Genomic DNA, 22,512 nt, shown 5'->3' with positions numbered 1-22,512 from the left:
CCAGCCCCATGGCTACCACAGAAGGGCTGTGGTAGCCGTTGGCCAACATCATGAGTCCTCCCCAAGTCTTGGTGTCCATGTTTGTCCCCAAGCCTGTCGCTTCTTGCCTACGTGGGCTCCCCACAAGCCAACAGTGGGCATTGATGGAGCCAAACCACGTCCCCGTGGCCACCACCGAAGGGTCATAGAGTCGCTGGCTACACCATGGGTCCTCCCCATGTCATTTGCATTGACGATGAATGCCAGTGGGCCAGGCTACGTCCCTGTGGCCGCCATTGGCCACGTCACGTTGATGGTGGGTGCCAACAGGGCCAACCTGTGGGGACATGGCCCCATGTAATAACTTGTGTTATTACACAGCTGTAATAACCACTGGCCACACCGTGGACCTTCCTTGAAGTCTTTGTATTGACAATGGGCACTGAACAGGGCCAAACCACGTCCCAATGGCCATCACAGAAGGGTTGTAGCAGCCATTGACTGTGTCATGGATCCTCCATGATTCTTTCTGTTGACGATGGGCACCAACAGGTCAAACGATGGCCCCGTGGCCATCACAGAAGCACCATCATCTGCTCCACCACCTCCTCCCCACTCCTTGGGGAGCCCCTCAGAGCCCACGGTGCATCACCAGGGCTGGCCGGGGTCCCCGCTCAGCTGCGTGAAGGCGGCGGTGGCGGGCGAGGTGGGAGCCGCGACTGAAGGTCTTGGGGCAGTCGGGGCAGCGGTAGGGCTTCTCACCAGTGTGGGTGCGCTCGTGCTCGAGCAGGTGGGCGCTCTCGCCAAAGCATTTGCCGCACTGGCTGCACTGGAAGGGCTTCTGGCCGCTGTGGAGACGGCGGTGGCGGCTGAGGTTGGAGCTCCAGCCGAAACGTTTGCCACAAGCGCCGCACTCGAAGGGTTTCTCACCGGTGTGGGTGCGCTGGTGCTGCAGGAGGTTGGAGTGCTGGGTGAAGCTCTTGGCGCAGCCACTACACTTGTAGGGTTTCTCGCCCGTGTGGGTGCCCAAGTGCCGCATCAGGTGTGAGCTCTGCCCAAAGGCCTTGCCACACTCGGTGCACTTGTAGGGTTTCCGGGTACTTGGAGGGGCGGTGGGGGGCAGCCCCCAGGGTCCACCTGGGTTGGATGATGGGGACAGCAGTGGCGACGTCACCAGGCTCTCAGCGGTGTCCGTCTCTGGGGAATTTGCGGTGCCTGTAGGGACATGGAGATGGGTGTCACCACGGGGATCCCCATTTGCCCCCCGTATCCCAGACTGATCCCTGGAATCCCCAAATCGCCCCTTGATCTCTCTCACTGTCCTCCTGGAGTGCCCCAGATTGTCTCCCAAGCCATATGGTGCCCTCTCAGACCCAAATCTCATTTGGAAGTGGCCAGGAGGAACATGAGGTCAGGGTTGGACTTGGGTCGGGGTTGAGGTGGAGCAAGGACTCTTCAGAGGGCCCATGTGACCCCCCCACGTTGGTGGGATGGAGCTGGGGAAGAGACCCAGGACGGTGGCGGGTCTCCATCCTTGGAGGTCCTCGAGACTTCACTGGGAGGACCCTTGAGGAACCTAGATGACATGGACCTGCTTTGGTTGGCGCTGGAGTCTTCCGCTGTCCCATGATGCTCTGCAGTGCCCCCCCCCCCCGTACCCCCTCTTCTGGCTGGGCTCACCTCTGTGGATGCCGGGTACCATCCCCCCATCCCCGTCCCAGTCGCCAGGTGGCACCTCTGGATGCTCCATGGCCTGTGGGGAGACACCAGAGAGGGGGGGGTCAGCACCCACACCCCCCTGCCAGGGCTGGAGAGACTGGGAGGAGCCTTGGATGTGCTGGGGGGGGGCACCCAGGAGGGGTCCTGGGGGGGTGACAGGTGGAGGTGCGACAAAGGGGATCCTGCAGGAGGGCATGGAGGGAGGGCACTTACTATGGGGGTGGAAGGGGGGGCTCTCCGGACTGAGAGGTGGGGACCCCAAAAGGGGTGGGCGTGGGAGGGAGGGGGCCGGGGCCGGGGGAAGCACCGGGCGTGGGAAGGACACCAGGGAGGGGACAGGACTTGGAGGAAGAGGGGCGACAGCGGGGCGCCGAGGGGCGTCCGGGTCTGTCCCGGGGTGTCCTTCACCGAGGTGCCCCCCAGGGTCGTGTGCCCCCCACCTCACCTAACCGCCGCGGAGCCGCCACCGCCGCCCCGCGACCCCGGAAGCGCTCAGGCACAGCTAGGGGCCGCTCCGCGCCGCCCGGAGGACCGCGACTCAATGGTATTAACCCCCTCCGCGCCCCCGGGCCCCGACTGCCCCCCAAGGATGGGGGCAATTTTCCCCATTTCGGCAGGTTTTGGCCCCATTTTAGTGTCACCCAAAGGCTGTGTGTGTGTGTGAGCCGAGGGGCAGAGTTAAGCGGGGGCGAAGGGGACACTGGGGACATGAGGAGGGATGTGGGGGGATGTGGTGGGTCGTGGGGGGACATCTGAAGTGACCTAGTGATGTGAGGACACAGATGGAGTAACATGGAAACATTCAGAGTGACGTGGGGGGACATGCGGTATGACATGGGGGACACAGGAAGGGACACGGGACATTTGAAGTGATGGGGATGTGGGACACGGAGTGACACAGGGGACACAAGGAGAGAGATGGGGACATTCAGAGTGACGGGGAGGACATGTGGAGGGACATGGGGGGATACACAGAGTCACACGGGGGTTGTGGGGGAATACCTGTGTGACATGGGGGGGACGTGAAAGGACATGGGGAGATCTGGGGAGAGACAAGGTGGGCACGTGAGGACGTATGGGGACATGAGGGGACTTTGAGAAACCTGAAGACACTGGGGGGACACACAAGGGAACGCTGAGAGATGTGGTGGGGACACAAGGGGATCCTGGGGGACACTGAGGGACACAGGGGGACACTGAGGGGGACCCAAGGACCTGCAGGGGACATGGAGGGGACCCAGGGGACACTGAGGGGACTCGGGAGGATGGGGGGGGCATGGAGGGACTCAGGGTGCTCACCTGGAGGAATGTGAGGGGGACACTGTCCCAGGGCCACCAGCGCCCAGGAGCCCTTGGCCAGAAACATGGTGCCTGCAGGGACACCACCATCAGCCAGTGCCCCCAGTGCCTCCCAGTAAACACCAGTACCCTCCCAGTGTTCCCAGTAAACCTCAACTCTTGCAGGACTAGCCCCCTCACAGTGCTCCCAGTAACACCCAATGTTTCCCAAATGCTCCCAGTAATGTCCCAGTGCTCCTGGTTTCCCCCTGTCTCCCCAGTGCTCCCAGTAACTCTGCCCCAGGGGTCCTAGTGCTCCCAGTAACCCTCCTGCAGCACTCCCAGTAACACTCAGGGATCTCAGTAACCCCCTTGCTGGACTCCTCAGTGCTCCCAGCTCTCCCCCACAGCACTCCCAGTCCCCTCCCCCCCAGCTCTCCCAGTCCATCCCCAGTGCTCCCAGTCCCTTGAGCAGGCCCTGCTCCAAGTCAGGATGAGCTGGCAGCAGCAGCAGAAAAAGGGGGAGGGGCACCCTGCCAGCACTGGGCGGTGTGAATAGGGAAGGTAGATAAACCTGCAAACTGGGAATAGGGAATTCCCTCCAAACTGGGAATGAGGGAGGGGAATAGCTCTCCCCCTAAAAATGGCAAGAAGGGGCTGGGTAGGAGGAACCCCCCAGACTGGGAGTAGGAGAGGGGAGAAGCACCCTAACTAGGACCTGGGGAGTGGGAAACCCCCCCAAACTGGGAACAGGGGAAGGGATTCAGACAGACCTCGTCTTGTGCTGGGGTGGGCTCGCTCCCCCCAGTCCTACTGGTGGGTCATTAAACAGGCCAAAATGTGGGTGCTTTTGGGGGCAGATAGGAGACATTTACTACCATTGCCCAGTTTGCCCCCCAGTCTGCCACCCTGCTCCCTCCAAACATCTGTACGACTCCCCCAGCAACTTTCACCCAGCACCAGTTTTAAATCATCTCCTGACAGCGAGGTTAAGTATTTTTAAGGTGTTTTTACTCACTTGCACACGGCTCTAGGGACTTTGAAGCGCCTTTGGAGCCTCTCGGGCTTCTCCTCTGTGGGTGAAATCGGGCGTTAAACTGACTGAGAAGAAAAAACACAGGGCAGAATCAGACAGGTGGGTGGAGGGAAGCGCAGGGGCTGTGGGATGGGGTTGCTGGGGCAGGATGGGGGTCAGAGGGAGCCAAATCTGGCTGGTCCTGGCACGGCTGAGGGCTGGCTCTGAGGAAGGGTGGTGATTTCGCGGTGACACCAGTGACTTGGCCCCAGGCCTGGCTCACACGAGAGCCCCGTCCTGGCCTTAGGCCCTTGCCCACAACCAGCCCTAAATCTGGGCTTCAAGCCAGGCCCCAGACTGGCCCCTGAGCAGGTCCTTGCCCACCGCCAGGATTCCCTCATCCCGGTCTTGCCCTGCGACCCCCGTGTGCCCCGGGCAGGCCCCTTGGGGCCGGAGCCCTCCCCCACCGCCGGAGCCGCCGCTCACCAGAGCGATTCCAGCCCGCCTCTGTGGCTGCTGAGGTACTTACGAAGGTGAATGGTTCGTCGAGCTGTTGATCAGAGCTCTGACCCGCCTCCCCGAGGAATTTGGCTATCGATTGGCCAAGCGCAACGCCCATCTTAGTGGTTACCGCCTTCCCGTAGGTGATTTGACCGCTGATTGGTCCAGCGCCTACCCGCCCTTTTGGCTTGAAGACAACATCCGCCCCCCAGCCTGGGTGGGTGAAGCGCTTGGGAGAAACGGATTGTGTCCATGTGCTATCAATCCGCGCTGTCCCGATATCTATTGGCGTAATAAGGTGTTGCCCCACCCACTTAGTGAGCTGATTGGTCTATTCCCCTGTACCGCCCCTCCGGGGCCGCTCACATGCTGGAGTCTTCTTCCCGCCCCTCTCTCGCCGCTGTCCCACCTTCCCCATGCTCCTGCACCTCCCATTGGCTTCGTACTATGTCCATCTCGATTGGTTCTCGCCCTCTGAGCACACAGCGGATGCTGATTGGCTGCTGTGGGAGGGCGGGGCAGGCTCTTGCGCGCGCAGCTGGGACCTGTGAGCCCCTCAGTGACAGAGGGTAGTGGCCGCCATGTCGGGCTCGGAGGTGGTGGGGGATGATCCCGCCGGGAAACGACCTGATTCTGTGGATTTGCTGGAATGTTGTGGTGTCTGTCGGGAGCTGCTGAGAGCCGAGAGGGAACCGCGGCTTCTGCCGTGCCTCCACTCGGTCTGCCGGGAGTGTCTGCGGGCCGCTCCAGGCCCTGCCGCCGCCTCGGATGGGCCAGGTGAGGCGAGGGGCGGCGGGGGGCGGGAGAGGTGTGTTAACCGGGGGGTGGGGAGCCCGGGGTGGTGGAGGTAGGAACCCTGTGGGTCGCGGGCGCTAGGAGCCCTATGGAGGGAATGGGGGGAGGGCTAGGAGCCTTCCCTGGGGGGGGGGCGGTGGGGGTCTCGGAGCCTTCTCTGGGTGGGAGTGGGGCCGCTAGGAGCCCCTGTGTGTGGAGGTGGGGGCGCATAGGAGCCCTACATGTGTGGAGGGGGAGTGGGTTAGGAGCCCTGCCTGAGGGGAGCGGGGGGGAATGGGTCAGTGGGTGGGTGTTAGGAGCCCTGTCTGGGGGGGTAGGACCCTGTGAGACCCACCTGAAGCAGGGGCCATGCACAGCCATGGTTGCGGGGGGGCGGGTCGTGTAAGGCTGTAGGGGGGTGGGAGGGTGGTACCCAGTTGTGCTAATGAGACCAGGACCTGTGCAAAGTTGGGGGTGGGGGCGTTACGGGCAGGCGGGGTGGCACAGACAGCCCTGCGAGGGTGTGAAAAGGGGTCAGGGTGGGCTTGGGTGCCTGTGTGGGTGCTTGGGGGGGGGGGGGTATCGGAGGGGTGCAAACGCACCCATTGGTGAAGCACCTTGGGTGCTGGCAACACCCTTGGCTTTTCCAGGGGGGTGTGTGTGTGTCATCGTGAGGGGGGGGCTTTGGCTGGACATGCAGTGGCCATTGGGGGTCTCCCCAAGCCCCCTGTGCTTGCTGGCCTCCCTCCCCAGTTTGTCATACTGGGCCACCCCCAACTGCCCCGTGGCTGCTGTGACCCACCCAGATGAGGGGAGTTCCTTCCTCCCGTGGGGTGGGGGACATCATCTGCCCCCCCCAACTCTGCCTCTTCTGTGGCTCCTCGTGGCCATCTCCACACCCCTCCGCCTCGGTGGGGAGGCTTCGGGAGAGGTCAGAAGCACCAAATCCTCTCGCCACCGCCTGTGGAAGGTGTCACCTCAACTGTCACTGCGCCGCCTCCCCCGGAGGAGGAGGAAGGGTAAATCAGCTGCTGTGAAGGTGGAGAACGGAACCAAGCAAGAAACAGTGGCCCTTCGCGGTGGATATTGAGAGAAACATCTTGATGCAGTGGTTTGGCTGGAAAAAAAACCCGAGTGATCTGGGTCAGTCTGGACCCACTTCGGAGCAGGGAGCCTCTGAGGTGCTGTGACCTTGGCAATGACACCAGGGACAGCCTCGGAGCTGGGGGGGGGGCTCCAGTTTTGGGGGGCTCCAAGGGCTTCGTGTCAGGACCCCAGATCATCTTGTTTTCTTCATGCTCTGCTGCAGCATGTTAGGGGCTCACCCCGCTGCCGAGCCACCGTGTTTTTGGCTGGCACAAGGCACTGTGAGGGTCCATGAGGGGACACTGTAGTGACAAAGAGTGGTGACTGGTGTTTGGGGTGACCCTGGGCCCCCCCTGACACCCCCCACTGCTCCCCTCCCTGCAGTGGTCAACTGCCCCATCTGCAAACATGAGTGTCACCTGAAGGACATCGTGGAGAACTACTTTTTGAGGGACATTGGGTCAGAGACAGCTGCCAACAGCCAGGGGTTGAGCCAGGTAATGCATTAATGCTTAATTAGGGTGAAGCGAGCTCCCAGTGTCCCCACACTATGTCTCTTGTCCCACCCTAGTGCTGCACCAGCTGCGAGGACAACGCGCTGGCCACAAGCTACTGCGTGGAGTGCTCGGAGCCGCTCTGCGAGACCTGTGTGGAGGCCCACCAGCGGGTCAAGTACACCAAGGACCATACGGTCCGGGCCGCAGGTCTGTCCTTGTCACCCTCCTTGTCACCACGCTGTCACCCTCCTTTCTGAGGCCATGACCTTGTGGCCGGCGTGACCTCGGGCACGTTTGGAGGTGCCACCCCAGCAGCCATCCCTATTCTACTGGAACATCTACTCCACCAGCGAGTCCCACTGGGTGCCAGTGATGTCACAGTGACATCACGCTGATGTCACACCTTGTTTCCCGCAGGCGGCGGCAAGATGAAGGAGGGGGAGCATGCCGTGTACTGCTCCGTGCACAAGCAGGAGCCACTGGTGCTCTTCTGCAGCACGTGTGACACGCTCACCTGCCGTGACTGCCAGCTCAATGCGCACAAGGACCACCAGTGAGTGGGCTTTGGCAGTCATTTAATAAAAATTCATTTTTCATGGCTAATTACCACTTGAGTTGGTTATCCTGCTTGTTAGCTCTTAAAAACAGTGATTTGGTGCCAGTCACGTAACTAAAATTTATTTATCAACTGAAGAATTTGCCTGTGCGCCTTATCGAGGCCCCGTGGCACCTTAAATGTGCTTTAATGAGTATCTAAGAAGGCAGATAACTAATCGAACTGATTAACTAATTACTGAAAAAGAACTGAAGTTAATCTGCCCGCTAATTTTCTCATCAGCTAGTTACTGATTTTAAAAACTATGCTTATTAGTTGGCCAATGGCTGAAAAGATTGACCAAGGAGGGTGTTAATTTTCATTAATTTTGGGTTTTAACCAAATAGGTATGTTATCTCATTAGTTATTTTGTTAATTAGCAGATTGGTTGGTTTGAGGGGCTTAAATGGCTTTTAGGTTTTAAGGAATTGGAGATAATTCGTTAGTCGAGAAAAATCAATTTAATTAGGTCCTCAATTATTTGAGTTAACCAGCCTGATTTTTGAAGTGATTTTTAATTGCTTTTTTTAATAGCGTGTTTTTGCTTTCAGACTGGTTTAATTTCATGGGTGAATTGATAAATAATTTGATTTATTATCTGATTATCTGAGCAGGTGTCTAGTTAGATTACTTATCTGGTTGATGAGTTATATTCAAAGTGTTTTGATGCATAAGATGTAGCTCAGTTAATTATTTAACAGTTTTATGGCTGATGGGTTGGTTAGCTTGGCCAGCTCCTTAACCCACATTAATTTGGTTATTAATGATAAGTTAATGAGAAAGTTAAATATCGAGCAGGTTAACTCATTCAAGTCAGTTCCATTCCCAGTGGCTCCAGGAGTTGGGGGGTGTGACTCTGAAGGGCTATTTTGGGGTCACTGGCATGGGGGGCTGCACCCATCGGGGTGTTTTGGGGCTCGCAGCCCCCCAGCCCTGTTGTGACCCCCCTTTTCCTCACCCCACAGGTATCAGTTTCTGGAGGACGCAGTGAGGAACCAGCGCAAGATTCTGGCGATGCTGGTGAAGCGCCTGGGTGACAAACACGCCAGCCTGCAGCGCTCCACCAAGGAAGTGCGCAGCTTGTATGTGCCCCATCTGCACCCCCAGACCCTGGGGGGAGTTAACTGCCCCCCCTCGGGGGGTTATCAGCCCCTGATGGGGGTATTTACCCCTCTTACCCCTTCCTTTCTCTCCCGGCAGCATCCGCCAGGTGACGGACGTGCAGAAGCGGGTGCAGGTGGATGTGAAGATGGCCATCCTCCAGATCATGAAGGAGCTCAACAAACGCGGCAAGGTGCTGGTGAGCGACGCCCAGGTGAGCCAGAGGTGGTGGCCAAGCCCTTCTCCTGTCATCCTCCCTTTTGTCTCGGTGCCATTGTGTCCCCTGCCTCACAGAAGGTGACGGAGGGACAGCAGGAGAAGCTGGAGCGGCAGCACTGGGCCATGACCAAGTTGCAGCGGCACCAGGAGCACATCCTGCGCTTCGCCTCCTGGGCCTTGGAGAGCAAAAACAGCACTGCTCTGCTGCTCTCCAAGAAGCTGGTGAGCTACTGGGGGGCCGAAAGCCCCTCACAGACCGCCCTAAAACCCCCACCTTGGGCAGGGATCCCCCCCGGCGTGGGTTGTTGGGGTCTGTTGGTGCCCCCAGGGCTGTGACGCTGCTCTTGGACTGGTGGGGAAGCTGGTGCCGGAGAGTGAAGCCCCCCGTGGCTCAGCCTGGGGTCTGGTTTCCTTTAGGTTCCCTGTTTTGGGGGTGTGTGGGGTGAAGTGGGGGTCAGAAAATGGTCTCCTGAGGGGTGGTTTGTCTCCATCTCCCCTTCAGCCTCCTCGGGGTGCCCCATGTCCCCTGCTGCCTCCCTGTCTGCGTCCCCAGGGTGCTGCAGTGAGGTCCCTAGGACATCTGGGGGTCCCCGTGCTGCAATGGGAGCCCCCCTAGCCAGGGGCTTATCCACAGCAGGTGTCCCCACACGGTCCCTGTGACATGATGGGTGTCCTCAGGGTGCTGCCACATGCCCCCTCATGGTCCCTGTAGCCTGATGGCTGCCCCAGGGTGCTGGCACGTGTCCCCTCAGGGTCACCATGATGCAATGGGTGCCCTCAGGGTGCTGCCACATGTCCCCTTGGGGACCCTGTGATGTGACCTGTCCCCTCGGGGTGCTGCCAGATGTCCCCTCAGGGTCCCCGTGATATGACAAGTGTCTGTGGGATGCTGCTATGTGTCTCCTGGGGCTCCCCACGCTGTGACAGCCACCCCTGGGGTGCTGTCACATGCATCCCCCCTGAGGTCCCTGTGTTGTGACAAGTGCCGCCCCCGACCCCGCACCCCCCAGATCTGCTTCCAGCTCCACCATGCCCTCAAGATGATTGTGGACCCCGTAGAGCCACAGGGTGACATGAAATTCCAGTGGGACCTCAACGCCTGGACCAAGAGCGCTGAGAGCTTTGGTGAGCCCCCAGGGAGGGTACACTCCTGGGGACATGAAAGCCCCCCCTGACACCCCTTGCTCCCCCAACAGGCACCATTATCTCAGAGCGGAGCCTCCCCCCACCATCCCTCAGCCCCCAACTGCCCACCAGCAACCCCTCTGACCCCAGCCCCGCTGCAGGAGCCTCGCAGGTACCTCTTGGGTGGTAGAGGGGGATGTTATTGGAGGTGGGGGGTTCCTGCACCTATGGGTGCCCCCCAAGTAACGCCCTCCCCCCGCCTCAATTTCTCTTCTCCAGGGCCCCCTGCAAGCCACAGTGGTCAGCAAAGGGCAATATGCTCCTGGGCCCTTCCTGCAGTCCTCCATGGGACCCCAAATGGAGGCTGAGGAGGGGCAGGGGACCCTCGGCACCCCACAGAGTGAGGGGGAGGGGCAGGAGATGCACATCCTGCCTCAGTTTCCCCCAGGAGCTGAAGGACCCGGCTGCCCCGACCTGTCCCCCCCTCACCTTGACCCACAAACAGCCGAGAGCCCCAGGGATCCAGCTGCAGGTGCTGAGCTGGGTGAGTGTGTGGGGGGTGTGACAGGGGGAGGGGGGAGGAGGAGGAGGAGGGAGGCAGGCCCCTGATGTGGGTTTTTCTCAGCAGCCAACAGCCCCCCCGAAGCTGCTGTCACAAGAGTGAAGAGGTGAGTGTGGGGGAAACCCCTGTCCCTTGTCCCTCGGGAACTGCTGGCCCTCGTTACCCTGTGCCCTGGGAGGGGTGGCTTTGGACCCCCCACCCCCATGTAGCTGCCCCATGTCAACCCGTGCCTGGGACCCCTGTCAGACTGGCCCCAGGGGTGGCATAGCACCATCCCTTGTCACCCCCGTACCTGGCATGTCCTTTCCTTGTCACCCCACACCCACAGGGTGGCAGGGACACCCTCCCACTCCGTACTGGGGGGGCGAGGAGTGTCTCCCACCCTTGTCACCTCATACCCAGAGGTGGCCACGTTGCTCTCGCATCCCCTGTTGCTCCATACTCCCGGGCACAGGGGACAGGGCCACCATGTCCCTGTCATCGTCCCTGGGTAGCAGGGCTCCAGCCCAGAAGTCTCCTGGGGGCGGGGGGTGGGAACCCAATGGTGGTGTTCGGGGGGGCTGCATGTGACCCCCAGCAGTACCCTGATGACCTCATTATACAGGAGAAAACACCTTCATCCTCCCAGGGAGGAGGAGAAGCTCATAAAGAAGCTGCTCATTAAGCGGTAATGAGAAGGGCGTGGGGCTGGGTGTGGAGTTAAGGCAGCGAGTTGAGGGGGCAGAAGATGGTCCCCCTGCCCCCACCACCAGCCTGGGGTGACCCTGTCCCGTGTGTCTTGGGGACAACCAGGACAGCCCTTGCCCTTAACCCCTGGTACCCACAAGTGACTGGCCCTGCCCCGGTCCCTTGTCACCCTGTCCCCAACACTCCCCTGACCCTTGTCACTCAGTCCTTGGGTTGCCCCCTCCCCCTTGTCCCCCTGGGGCTGGGGTCCCTCCCCGTTGTCACCCCCATCCTGAAGGGACCAGGAGCTTCCAGCTTCCAAGGAAATCTTCCCCGGGAGGGTTGAGGGGGATCCCCCCAGATGCTGACACACACACACACACCCCCCCCCCCCGTGCCCCCTCAGGAGCTGCCCCCCCGGGGGCGTGGTGAGCACCATCCTTCGCAAGGTGCCGCGGGTCAACCTGGAGCGACTGGATCTGGATCTGGATCTGTCGGGGGTGACGCAGCCCCCCATCTTCCGTGTCTTCCCCGGCACCTCAGCCGAAGACTTCAGCCTCATCATCATTGAGCGGGGGGCGCAGCCGCAGCCCCCCACCCCACTCGCCATCAAGGTGGGTGTCCCACTGTCTCCTCCCCCCCACCCGCTCCCCGTGGCCGTCTGCCTCAACCCTCTGTCCCGCGCAGGAGGAGGAGCAGGAGGCAGCCATCGGGGACACCCAGGACACCAAGCCGGTGGGGCTGCTTCCCAAGCACCTTAAGGTGCCGGAATACCCGGGATCCATGGCAGGATCGGGATCCCCCCCACCCGGAGCGTCCCCTGTCCCCGGGGCCTCCTGTTGTCGCGTCTGCTGCCAGGCCGGTGCCGTGGTGATGTGTGACCACTGCGAGTGCTGCTACCACCTCAGTTGTCACCTCCCTGCCCTCCAGGAGGTCCCCAGGTATACCTGATCCCCAAGATCCACTAGGCAGCCTGGGATCTGCTGCCTCTTGTTACCTCCCTGGGTCTCCCTGTGTCCCTGGGATCTGCTGATCTCTCATCCCTGAGGGTTGCTGCTCCCCCCATCCCCTTGGGGTTTCTCTGGCTCTGCTTGATTCCCCAAGGTCCCCTGGGATCCCCCTTGCTGGGGGTTACTGCCCCTTGGCATTGTGGGCATGGGGAGGATCTCAGGGATCTGCTGCTCCCCGGTTCTTAAGGGATCACCCAGAGCCACCAGGTCCTTGGGGTCTGCTGATCTCTCACAGGATCAAGTCCTCTCCCATAGGATCTACTGCTGCCTTGTCCCAGGATGGGGCTGAAATTGCTGCTACCCCTCCCGATTCCTTGGTGGGGAAACCTCTGGGCCATTAGATTCCTTGAGTGATCACTGGCCTCTAGAATCTCTCTGCCCCCACCTTGATCCAGTTTTTCCCCAACCCAGAGGTCCTTGGCCCCTGCTCTAGAGCCACTTTGGGAGCCACTTGGCTCTCCCTTAGGATTTGCTGATGATTTTGGGGATCTGCTGGTCCCTCCTCTGAGGGGGCTGCTGCCACCCAGGTTTTCTGGTGCTTGGTTGCTACTGGATCCCCAGGATTTGCTGTTTGGATTTTTTTTTCTTTCTTTATTTTGGGATCTTCTGTCCCCATGGACCAGGCTAGCTCTCTCAGATCCACACAGGAGCCACATCATGATCCCTGGAGATCCAGTCTGGATCCTTGTGGAGGTCCAGCTGTTGACCACAGAGCCCTGGGGGGTCTGCTTTCTGCCATCCATGGAGGGATCCATCTCTCAAGCCCAGATCCTCTGGGATCTCCTGGCCCTCATCTGCATTGGGATCTACCTGTTGATCCCAAATCCTGGGGGATCCTGTGGTGTTCGAGCCCTGTGGGGCTCCACTCCTCCATCCTTGACCCTCCTGAATCCCTTGTGGGTCCTGGGTCCACTTGGAGATCTACACAGCAACCTAGATCCTTTGGGGATCTACTGCCCTGATCCATGGGGAGGGCCATGCATTGATCTCAATCAGCTGGGACCTGTTTGATCCCTGGGGACCTGGTATTTCCCCCTTTGTTGTGGACCCCACCTCTGATCCTTGGCTGCCTGGCCCTGATCAGTCTGGGAATCCCCCTGCTGATCCAAAACCTTGTGGGATCCACTGTCCCTGACCCCCATGGCTGCCCATCCCCTTGAGCCCAGCCACCTGCAGAGCTCCACGCCTCAATCCTGGGGGTTCTGCCTATGCCACAGGGCATGAGCTGAGAGGGGGACACCCAATCCCTCAACCTGATCCCTTTACTTGATCCCACAGCCCCGAGTGGAGGTGTCTGCTGTGCCAGGACCTGCCACCCTCCAGTGATCACCTCACCGATGGCGTGGAGGAAGGGCCATCCCACAGACTCTGCCCCCTGGACCAGCAGGTATGTAGATGTGTGGGGGTGATCAGGGGATCTGGTGGTACCTGAAGGGATTGAGGGATCCCTTCTAATCCCCGCAGAAATGTGAGTATGTGCTGCTGGAGCTGCTCTGCCACGAACCCTGCCGACCTCTTCACCGCCTTTCCAGCTCCCCGGTGAGTCCGGTGGTGTGGGGTGGGGGGATCTGAGGTGGGGAGATCCATCCGGCCAGGATCCCTCACCCTGCTGTCGCCCCCTCCCCCAGGATGGCCAGGATGCCATCGACCTGACCCTCATCCGCGCCAGGCTGCAGGAGAAGCTCACCCCCGCACTACCGCAGCCCTGAGGAGTTTGCCCGCGACATCTGGAGGATGATCCGGCAGTTCAACCGCCTCACTGAGGTGCGGGATTCCCCAGCGGGCTTTTGGGGGATGGGGGGGGCCCCCTTTTTCCTGCCCCCCTCCTTTGTCCCTGCCTGTGCGCCCACCCCCCCCCTTTTTTCGTGGGCATTGTCTTCGTCGTCCCCCTCCTCTTTTCTGGGTGTCCACCCTTCACCCCTCTTTCCCCCCCCCTTTCCCCTCCTCACCCCCTCTTTCACCCCCCGCCCCCCCCCCCCAGGACAAGGCAGATGTTCAGTCCATCCTGGGCCTGCAGCAGTTCTTCGAAGCTCAGCTCAATGCTGTTTTCGGCGACCGCAAGTTCTCCTCCCTCCTCTTCCTCGACTCGGATTCCCCCAGGGCTGAGGCTTGAGGTTCCCCAGCCTCCTCGGCTGCCCCCTGCGGTCCCTGATGTGTATTGGGGGGGGGGGGGGGGGGGGCGGGGATAGTGGGGCTGGATCCTGCCCCCATGACTTCAAGAACCCTGAAGAGGGACGTGGTGGTGGCCCTGTCTCCCCTTGCCCCCCACATCCCACTCTGTCAGAGAAATAAAGCCATCCTCTCGGGCTCCTGGACCTTCCTTCCTTGTCTCGGGGCTGAGTCTCGCCCCCCATTTTGCCCCCTGGGGACCCCCCACGTCCATCGTTGCCCCCTCTGTGAGGGTGGAGAGGGGCTGAAGCCCAAACTGCTGTTGGACTGGGAGCTACGGGGTTGGTGCTGGCCATCTTGGGGCCTGGCAGCACTGAGAGGGGAGGGACTGGTCCAAGTACGGCCCCACTGGAGGTTGTGGGAGGGGGGGACTGGTCCCCGTAGGGTCCCTCCTACCCCCAGCCCTACGCCAGTCTGAGGCGGGAGCAACGCCCCCAATAAAGATGGCGGCGCCCACTGCGGGGGGGGAGTGCAATGCCTCAGGCTCCTCCCCCTGCGCGGGATTGGCGGGGGGAAGCGCCGGCTGTGTGTGGAGACTTCCGGGAATAGACGCTTTCCGGTGAGACACGAAGGGAGCGGGGAGGAGAGTGCGCTGCCGGAAAAAGCCGAAGCTTTTTCCGAAAGGAGCCGATAGCTCACCGAAGGGGGTAGCCCTTCGGAGAAACCTGACACCCCCTCTCCGGAAAGAGCCGAATCCGCGGTACTTCCGGAAAGAGCCGACGCTGCTCGGGGAGAGGCTCGGCAGTACTCGGAACTTTCCGGAGAGACCCGAGGAGCAGCCCAACTCATCGAGCCCGCCCCCTTTCCGGAAGAACCCGAAGCAGCTCCGGAAAGAGCCGACGCTGCTCGGGGAGAGGCTAGCCAGTACTCGGAACTTTCCGGAGAGACCCGAGGAGAAGCCCAACGCATCCAGCCCGCCCCTTTTCCGGAAGAACCCGAAGCGGCTCCGGAAAGAGCCGAAAGCTTTTCCGGAAAGAGTCGAAGAGACGGGGGAAGACCCCCGGAACGAATCGTTCTTCTTCCGGAAGAAGCCGAAGCGCGTTCAGCGCCAGCCCGAGCCCTCTCCGGAAAGCCCCGAAGGGCGCCGAACCCCCCCTCTCTCCTTCCGGACAGCCCCGAAGCATTTCCGGAAGTTGCCGAGCGGCGCCGGCCGTCGCCGATTCCCCCCCTTTCCCCCCCCCCCCCCCCCATCGCCTCGGAACCGCCGCTGATTCCCCCCCAGCTCCGGCTGCCGCCGCCGCCGCCTGTGCCGCCCCCCGCCCCCTCCAGCCCTCCGGGGGGGGCCCAGCCCGGCTCCCTCCGCCGCCGGGCCCGGCCCGGCCCCCGCCGCCCGGCCCCCGCCCGGTTCGGCCCGGCAGGATGATCAAGCTCTTCTCCCTGAAGCAACAGAAGAAGGAGGAGGAATCGGCGGGCGGCACCAAGGGCACCAGCAAAAAGGCCTCGGCCGCCCAGCTCCGTATCCAGAAAGGTGACCGGGGGCCCGGGGACCCCCCCCCCACCCGGCCTGATCGCGGGGGGGGGGCGCCCCGGGGCTGGCGGGGGGGGGGCTGGGCCTAGTGCGGCCTGGTGGGGCCTGCCCGGGGCGGGCGCGGGCGGGGGGGGCAGGGAGGAGTTGTGGGGCAGCGGGGGGCTGGGCCCAGTAAGGCTGTACTGGAGGGGGGCGGGGGAATAGTGCTGCTCCCAGTTAGTGGAGGGTACTGGAGAGGGAGGACTGGTCCCAGTAGGGTCACGCTGGGCCTGGGAGATACTGATCCCAGTAAGGCCTCACTGGGAATTTGGGGGCGGGGTGGGGGGAATGGCACTGCTCCCCGTTGGTGGAGTGTACTGGGGAGGGGGGACTGGTCCCAGTAGGGTCACATGAGGAATAATGGGAGAACATGGCAGTGCTCCCTGTTGGCGGAGCATACCGGGGAGCGGGGACTGGTCCTAGTAAGGCTGTACTGGGGTGGTGGTGGAATGGTGCTGCTCCCAGTTGGCAGAGTGTACTGGGGAGGGGGAACACTGTTTCCAGTAGGGTCACACTGGGAATAATGGGAGAAAATGGCAGCGCTTCCAGTTAGTGGAGCGTACTGGGGAGGGGGGACTGGTCCCCGTAGGGTCACACTGGGCCTGGGAGATACTGATCCCAGTAGGGCCTCACTGGGAATGTGGGCGGTGGGGAATGGCACTGCTCCCAGTTGGTGGAGTGTACTGGGGACGGGGGACACTGGTTCCAGTAGGGTCGCACTGGGAATAATGGGAGAAAATGGTAGTGCTTCCCGTTAGTGGAGCATACTGGGGAGGGGGGACTGGTCCCAGTAAGGCTGTACTGGGAGGGAAAAGGTGCTGCTCCCAGTTGGTGGAGTGTACTGGGAAGGGAGGACTGGTTCCAGTAGGGTCACACTGGGAATACTTGGGGGGTGGGGGGGTGTAATAGCACTGCTCCCAGTTAGTGGTGTCTACTGAGGAAGGGGGGACTGGTCCCACTAGGGTTGCACTGGGAATAATGGGGGTGGGAACAACATTGCTGCCAGTTGGTGGAACACACTGGGGAGGGAGAGCTGATCCCAGTATAACCACACTGGGCCTGGGACAACCCAGCCTGGGTCATGAGGCTCATGGTGGCCTCAGCCACATCTCCATGTGCCCCCCCCCGCCCCATCTATGTCCCCATGTGTCACCCATGTCTGTGTCGTCCCGTGTGTCCACACACCCCCCCCCCCCCCCAGACATCAACGAGCTCAACCTGCCCAAGACGTGTGAGATCGACTTCTCTGACCAGGACGACCTGCTGCACTTCCGCCTCCTCATCTGCCCTGACGAGGTGGGGTCCCCCTGTCCCCCCTGTCCCTCCTTGTCCCCTTCTTCCCCCCACCCCCCTGAGCTCCAGCATCCCACCCTGGAATCCCCCTTCCATTTGTCCCCTCCTGTCCCTGCGTGTCTTCCTGGCTCTTCCCAGCCCCCACCTGCTCCCTGTTTCATCCCCTTGTCCCCTTGTGTCACTTTGGGGTCCCCAACTGTCCCTGCGCTGCCATCGTGGCCCCGCTGGGACCTTTTGTTCCCCTTTGTCACCTGTGTCCCCTTGGACAACCCTCGTGTCCCTTGGGGCCCCCCTGTGCCCTCCCCTTTCCCTATGGATCTTGCCCATTTCCCCATCCTTTCCCTGTCCTCCCCAGCTTGTCCCTTGGTGTCACTACCCTCCATGTCTGCACCCCCTGGTGACACTTGTCTTTCCTACAGGGCTTCTACAAGGGAGGGAAATTCGTCTTCAGTTTTAAGGTCAGTTCTGCACCGTGGGGGCAACCCTGTGGCTACCAACAGCCATCTCAGGGTCACCAAGCTGGGACTGGTGGCCACATGGGGCTGGGGCTGGCAGCTGGGGGGTGGTGGCCACCAGGGTGGGACCTGTGGCCACCGAGGTGGGACCCACAGTCAGGAGTTTGCACTGTGGGTGGAAGCAGGAGGTAGGTGGCTAGTGAAACCTGACCTGTGGCCACCAAAAGACGGCCAAGGTACAACCTATGTTGTTGGGACCGAGACCAGGAGTTGGTGGCCACCAGGATGCAATCAGTAGCCAAGCATCCAGTGTGTGGGTTGGGACTGGTGGCCACCGAGGCACGACTAGTGGCCGTGTGTCTGCTTTATGTATGGGAGCTGAGGTAGAGGGACTTGGTGGCCACCAAGATGTTACTAGTGGCCACATGTTTGCTCTATATGCTGGAGCTGAGGTAGAGGGATTTGGTGGCCACCAAGACGTGACTAGTGGCCACATGCCTGTTTTATATATGGGAGCTGAGGTAGAGGGACAAGTGAGCAGGCCACGTGGCCATCTCTGGGTGAAGATGGGACCTGGGGGTTGGTGACTACTATGATGTGACCCTTGGCTATATCTGCTGCGTGGTTTGTGGGAGGGACAAAAAACTGGTGGCCACCAAGACATGACCAGTGGGCCACCGAGACACAACAAGCAGCCTCGTGTCCCCACTGCAGGTTGGGGTAGGGTCCAGGGGCTGGCCAGTGGCACCATGAGACCAGTAACCCCCAAGACGTGACTGGGAATCGGGTGTTCATGCTGGGTTGGAGTAGTGGCTGGTGGCCACCAAGACGTGGCTAGTAGCCATGGGGGTGGCCGAGCCATGACACTGCGCCTGCTTTCCCCCACCCAGGTCGGTCAGGGCTACCCTCACGACCCACCGAAGGTGAAGTGTGAGACGATGGTTTATCACCCCAACATCGACCTGGAGGGCAACGTCTGCCTCAACATCCTCAGGTGGGCTACTGTCCCATCCAGGGTGGCTACTGCCATATCTGGAGTGGCCACTGCTGGATCTTTCTCCTTGTCTGCTCCTGGACACCTAGCAGGGTGGGACAGAGGTGGCAAACGGTTGCCCTATGCACCTTGAGTCTGGGTCGCCACAACCACCTTGAGGTGGGCCATGGCTACCTCTGTGGTGGCCCCAGAGTCCCTCCTGACGCCCTGTTCTCTCCCCAGAGAGGACTGGAAGCCCGTCCTGACGATAAACTCCATCATCTACGGCCTGCAGTACCTCTTCCTGGTGACTACCGCTGGGGCGCCTGGGGCTGGGGGGGACACCCGTGGTGGCCTTGGGACACATCCTAGGGGCCCTTGGTGACCTTGGGCTACACTGAGGTGGCACCCAGGGGGCTTTGGGACACCTTGAGGTGGCACCTTGTGGCCCTGGGACATGTCCTAGGGGCCTTTGGTGGCCTTGCGCTACACTGAGGTGGCACCCAGAGGGCTTTGGGACACCTTGAGGTGGCACCAAGTGGTCTTGGGACATCTCTTTGGGGGTGCCTGGTGGCCTTGGGACCCCCTGAGGGTGGCACCTGGTGGCCTTAGGACACCTTGTTGGGGGCACCCAATGATGCTGGGTCACCCCAGAGGGGCCCCTGGTGACACCCAGAGGGGTCCCACCCCCTTGGGAATACCCTGGGGGGGATATAACGGGGCAGTTCGTGCCGGGGGTGGGTGGGAGGGGCATTAAGGGGACAGTGGGGTGTTAGAGGGGGGTGGGGGTGTATCAAAGGGGATTTGGGGGGCTGGGGGGGTATCGGGGCAGTTATTGGGGGGGTAATTTGTACTGGGGAGATAGGGAGTCCTGGGGGTGTGGGGTGTATTAAAGAGTTGGGGGGCAATAGAGAGTCGGGGGGGGCATTAAGGGACGGGGGGAATTGAGGGGGGAAATAAGGAGTCCTGGGGGGGTATTGGGGGGGGGGGGGGGGCAATAGGGAGTCCTGGGGTGGTGTTAAGGAGTCCTGGTGGGTATCGGGGGGGGGGTGTGTGCATTTAGAGTCCCCGGGGGCATTAAGTAATGGGGGGTGGGGGGGCATTTCAGACTGGGTGGGGGCAGCCACACTAAATATGTGGGGGGGGGGGGATGGACCCCAAACCACCCCATCCCCCCATCTCAGGGGGCGGGAGGGGGGCACTACAAACCCCCAGGGTGCCTGAAGGGTTAGTGGGGGGAAAATGGGGGGGGGGGAGTTACAGGGTGATGGGGGGGGTTAAGGGATGATGGGGGTGGGGTGCCCCCCTAAAAATTCGGGAGTGCTCCCCCCAGAAGCTGAACCCTGAGGACCCCCAAACCCCCCATTCCCTGTCTCGGGGGGATGGGTATTACCCCTGGGTGCCTGAAGGATTCCCTGGGGGTATCCCCATAAAAAAATCGGGGTTCCCCCCCAGAAGCTGAACCCCGAGGACACCAAACCCCCCATTTCCCCATCTCGGGGGGGGGTATTACCCCTGTGGTGCTTGAAGGATTACCTGGGGGATGGGGAGGGGGGGCTTTACAGGGCAATGGGGGGGGGAGGGGGTGTTAAGGGATGATGGGGGTGGGGTTGCCCCCCCTAAAAATTGGGGGTGCTCCCCCAGGAGCCGAACCCCGAGGACCCCCTGAACAAGGGAGGCAGCAGAGGTGCTGCAGAGCAACCGGCGCCTCTTCGAGCCACGAACGTCCAGCGCTCGCTTGCGGGGGGGCTACGTCCGGTGCCACCTACTTCGAACGCTGCCTCAAGTAGCCCCCCTTCCCCCTCCTCCCCCCCCTCCCCCCTTCCCCCCCCCCTTCCCCGCCCCCCCCTATTTATTGCCCCCCCCGGGGGCGGGGGGGGGGGCCCCCCCCTCCTTTTTCTGCCCCCCCCCCCCCCTCTTCCCTGGCCTGCGCTGCTCTTGTTGGGTGATTAAAGGGCGACGGTAACGAGCGGTGGTGATCAATCTGGGGGGGGTTACTGAGTTAAACAGGGGGATCTTATGGGTTAAACGGGTTTTTTACTGGTTAAACTGGGGGGCTTACTGGTTAAGCAGGTCTTTTACTGGTTAAACTGGGGGTGGGAGGGGTTACTGGTTAAATCAGTTTTTTACTGGTTAAACTGGGGGATCTTAGGGGTTAAACTGGGGGTGGGGGTCTTACTGGTTAGATGGGTTTTTTACTGATTGAACTGGGGGGCTTACTGGTTAAATGGGTTTTTTGCTGGTTAAACTGGGGGTTTTACTGGTTGAACTGGGGGTCTTACTGGTTAAGCTGGGGCATCTTATGGGATAATTGGGGGTTACAGGTTAAACTGGGATGGGGTGGGAGGAGGGGGATGTTTCCAGTTTGGCCTGTGGTTGGTGCGCCCAGTTTCCTGCTGCAGAGATGTTGGTGTGCCCAGTTAGCAGTATTGTGGTTCCCAGTATGGCCAGTTCCCTTCTTCATGGCTCCCAGTACAGCCAGTTCCCAATCCCAGTGTGCCCAGTATACCTAGCTCCTGGTCCTAGGGCTTCCAGTATGCCCAGTATCAGCTCCCACACTGCCTCCCAGTTGCCCCCAGTCGGCCCAGGTGTCTCCCAGTGCCTGCAGCCTGCTTCAGTTTTCCCCCAGTACATCCAGTGCTTCCCAGTAAAGTCCCATCTCATCCTCAGGTCCCCCCAGTATATTCTCTGGCTCCCCTGAGCTCCCCATCCCAGTGCTCTCCATTATGTCCCATTAGCCCTCAGTCCATCCAGCGCCCTCCCCCAACTCTCCCAGTATCCCTCAGCCTGTCCCAGTGCCACCTCTGTTCCAGTGCCGTCCCAGTCCATCCCAGTGCCATCGCCCATCTCTCCCAGTATCCTCAGTCCTATCCCAGTAGCCCCCTCCATCCCAGTGCCACCTCTGTCCCAGTAACTCCCCCAGGCCATCTCAGTGCCCCTCAGTCCGTCCCAGTCTGTCCCAGTCCATCCTAGTGCCTTCACGCATCTCTCCTAGTATCCCCCAGTCTGTCCCAGTGCCCTCTCGTCCGTCTCAGTACATCCCGGCCGCCAGGGGCTGCCCTCACCCCTGGGAGCCTCTCTGGCCGCCCCTCTCGATGCCTCCCCCAGAAAGGAAGTGCTCTTTTGGTTTCCTTCCGGAAGGGCGTGGCCGTGGCGTGGGTCACGTGATCGACACACGGGTGACGTCACAAAGTTTGCGGAAGTGCGCGGGAGAGGCCGGGGAGGTGCGGAAGGAGCGGGGTGAGGGGCCGGGACAGGCCGCCGGGGGTCATAGAGAGTGGCGGGGGGGACAGAGCGGGCCCGGTACCGGGGTCGCAGAGCCGGGGGTGCGGGCTGGAGCGGCCCGGTACCGGGGTCACAGAGCCGGGGGGATTGGGCTGAAGCGGCCCCGGTACCGGGGTCACAGAGCCGGGGGAGTGGGCTGGAGCGGTCCGGTACCGGGAGGACCATGGGGGGCCGCAGTGGGCCTGTTACCAGGAGAACCATAGAGCCAGGGTGGGGGCTAGAAGGGGCCCGGTGCCCGGAGGCCCTACCACAGGGAGGAGCGGGCCGAGTTCCCCCACGTCCCCCGTGTCCCCATAGTGTCCGCGTCACCCCCTCCGTGCCCCCCACATTCTCCGTGTCCCCCCCACATCCCTGTGTCCCCCGTATCCCTGTCCCCCATGTCCCCCTTTGTCCCACCACGTGCCCGTGTCCCCACCACCTTCCTGTGTCCCCCCCCATGTCCCCCATATCCGTGTCCCGACCAGGTCCCCTGTCCCCCCGTATCCTTGTCCCCCTGCATCCCCCCGATGTCCCCCGTATCTGTGGTCCCCCCATGTCCCCCCATATCTATGTCCCTGTGTCCTCCCATGTCCCTGTGTCCCCCATATCCATGTCCTGCCATATCCACCCATATCCATGTCCCTGTTCCCCCTCATGTCCCTGTGTGCCCCATAGCCATGTCCTGCTGTGTCCACCCATGAGCCACCACATGCCCATGTCCCAC

The 22,512-nt window shown here is 61.4% G+C and overlaps 3 protein-coding genes across 6 annotated transcripts; 2 read left to right on the top strand and 1 right to left on the bottom strand.

Moving 5' to 3' along the window:
- Positions 1 to 390: 390 nt before the first annotated feature.
- Positions 391 to 4,797, bottom strand: LOC130149596 (zinc finger protein 22-like). 4 transcript variants are annotated; one of them, XM_056339418.1, is made up of 5 exons: positions 4,521 to 4,797; positions 3,995 to 4,077; positions 2,998 to 3,069; positions 1,660 to 1,732; positions 391 to 1,194 (listed from the first exon to the last, which is right to left on the bottom strand). In XM_056339418.1, the coding sequence occupies exons 4-5, from the start codon at positions 1,727 to 1,729 to the stop codon at positions 611 to 613; spliced, it is 654 nt and encodes a 217-aa protein (XP_056195393.1). In that variant the 5' UTR covers positions 1,730 to 1,732; positions 2,998 to 3,069; positions 3,995 to 4,077; positions 4,521 to 4,797; the 3' UTR covers positions 391 to 610. The 4 variants fall into 4 exon arrangements, with proteins under 4 accessions (XP_056195393.1, XP_056195392.1, XP_056195394.1 ...); XM_056339417.1 differs by lacking the exon at positions 4,521 to 4,797 and adding an exon at positions 4,478 to 4,518; XM_056339419.1 differs by lacking the exon at positions 4,521 to 4,797 and adding an exon at positions 4,478 to 4,501 and having other exon boundaries at positions 3,995 to 4,049.
- Positions 4,798 to 4,919: 122 nt separating this feature from the next.
- TRIM28 (tripartite motif containing 28) lies at positions 4,920 to 14,434 on the top strand. The gene is given in 19 exon segments (XM_056339346.1): positions 4,920 to 5,269; positions 6,737 to 6,849; positions 6,924 to 7,056; positions 7,267 to 7,402; positions 8,410 to 8,526; positions 8,645 to 8,759; positions 8,840 to 8,986; positions 9,775 to 9,889; positions 9,961 to 10,061; positions 10,169 to 10,433; positions 10,518 to 10,557; positions 11,056 to 11,118; positions 11,524 to 11,731; positions 11,805 to 12,058; positions 13,406 to 13,514; positions 13,592 to 13,666; positions 13,756 to 13,821; positions 13,823 to 13,891; positions 14,109 to 14,434. Coding segments are annotated over 19 exon segments (2,454 nt in total). The 5' UTR covers positions 4,920 to 5,073; the 3' UTR covers positions 14,241 to 14,434.
- Positions 14,435 to 15,500: 1,066 nt separating this feature from the next.
- UBE2M (ubiquitin conjugating enzyme E2 M) lies at positions 15,501 to 20,344 on the top strand. The gene is given in 8 exon segments (XM_056339433.1): positions 15,501 to 15,764; positions 17,005 to 17,099; positions 17,516 to 17,554; positions 18,442 to 18,545; positions 18,768 to 18,831; positions 20,169 to 20,198; positions 20,200 to 20,280; positions 20,282 to 20,344. Coding segments are annotated over 8 exon segments (555 nt in total). The 5' UTR covers positions 15,501 to 15,655; the 3' UTR covers positions 20,315 to 20,344.
- The last annotated feature ends 2,168 nt before the right edge of the window (positions 20,345 to 22,512 follow it).

This window comes from Falco biarmicus, chromosome 5 (assembly GCF_023638135.1).
Source record: "Falco biarmicus isolate bFalBia1 chromosome 5, bFalBia1.pri, whole genome shotgun sequence".
NCBI lineage: Eukaryota > Metazoa > Chordata > Aves > Falconiformes > Falconidae > Falco > Falco biarmicus.
Note: the sequence above shows the minus strand (reverse complement) of the source record. Positions and strands in the feature narration are given on the sequence as shown.